This window comes from Buceros rhinoceros, unplaced genomic scaffold (genome assembly GCF_000710305.1).
Source record: "Buceros rhinoceros silvestris isolate BGI_N320 unplaced genomic scaffold, ASM71030v1 scaffold19509, whole genome shotgun sequence".
NCBI lineage: Eukaryota > Metazoa > Chordata > Aves > Bucerotiformes > Bucerotidae > Buceros > Buceros rhinoceros.
The window spans coordinates 1-890 of NW_010432394.1; the positions used below are offsets into that span (position 1 = coordinate 1).

An 890-nucleotide genomic window follows, 5' to 3' on the forward strand; every position below is an offset into this window, starting at 1 on the left:
CGAGTGCTCGGACACGGAGGTGCCCCCGTTGGACTTGGGCTGGACCGACAAGACCTTCTACCGGGGCATCAGCCGGGTGGCCCTCTTCACGCACCCCCGCAAGGAGGAGAACGCGCCCCACCTGAAGGAGGTGGTGCGGGAGATGATCCAGCAGGCACAGAAGGTAGGGCCTGGCCGCTGCACAAAGCAGGAGCCCTCAAGGGGCCAGCACTGCCCACCTTCACACCTGGGCCGGGGGGTGCATATAGCAGAAGGGAGGCAAGAGCCCACCGCAGCCGAGCTTTCCTTGCTGGCCCCCTCTAAAGCAGTAGGGTGTTGGCTGGTCAGCACCCATCAGGCAGGGCTTTCTTCACAGTCTGTTGCCAGACACATTACATTTTGCCAAAGCTAATGTCTTGGATGGAGTTAAACCCCTGCACCCTCCTCCCCCAAACTGGGGTTTTCTGCCTGAGGTTCTCTTTGTCCTGTCCCAGTCTGATGCCTTGATCCAGGTGAAGGCAGGTCGTAATGCTGTTACAGCCACCTCCTGTATGTGCAAGTAGTTAAACACAGGGCACTGAGTTTGTTTATGGGGTGGTGTTTTTTGGGTTTATTTTTTGTGATTTCAATGCTATCCAGCCTGGACTGCAAGCAGCTAGAGTCCAGACAATATACATCTGCTCCTCCTATTTATCTTTGGTTGGAAAGGACTGCTGGTGGTGACAGGGCACCTCTGGCAAGTAAAACCAAACAAGACGTCATGCTACAAAAATTGGTGTTGAACAGATGAAGGCAAGAACAAGGTTTTTCTAGATGTGGGTGAAGTTTCCAGAGATGACCACCCAGGAAAAATCACCTTCAGAGCTGACATCCCCTTGGGAAAGTGGATAACAGCATAAGAGGCTTCATTC

The 890-nt window shown here is 53.5% G+C and overlaps 1 protein-coding gene across 1 annotated transcript in view; it reads left to right on the forward strand.

Annotated features, from left to right (window-relative positions):
- Positions 1-4: 4 nt before the first annotated feature.
- The window catches only part of FAM83F (family with sequence similarity 83, member F), a gene marked incomplete at its 5' end in the record, with an annotated part of 17,542 nt that continues 16,656 nt past the window's right edge, over positions 5-890 (forward strand). The window contains one exon of the mRNA XM_010143772.1: positions 5-163. Within this exon, the coding sequence (XP_010142074.1) occupies positions 5-163 (159 nt within the window). The remainder of the gene's footprint in view (positions 164-890) is intronic.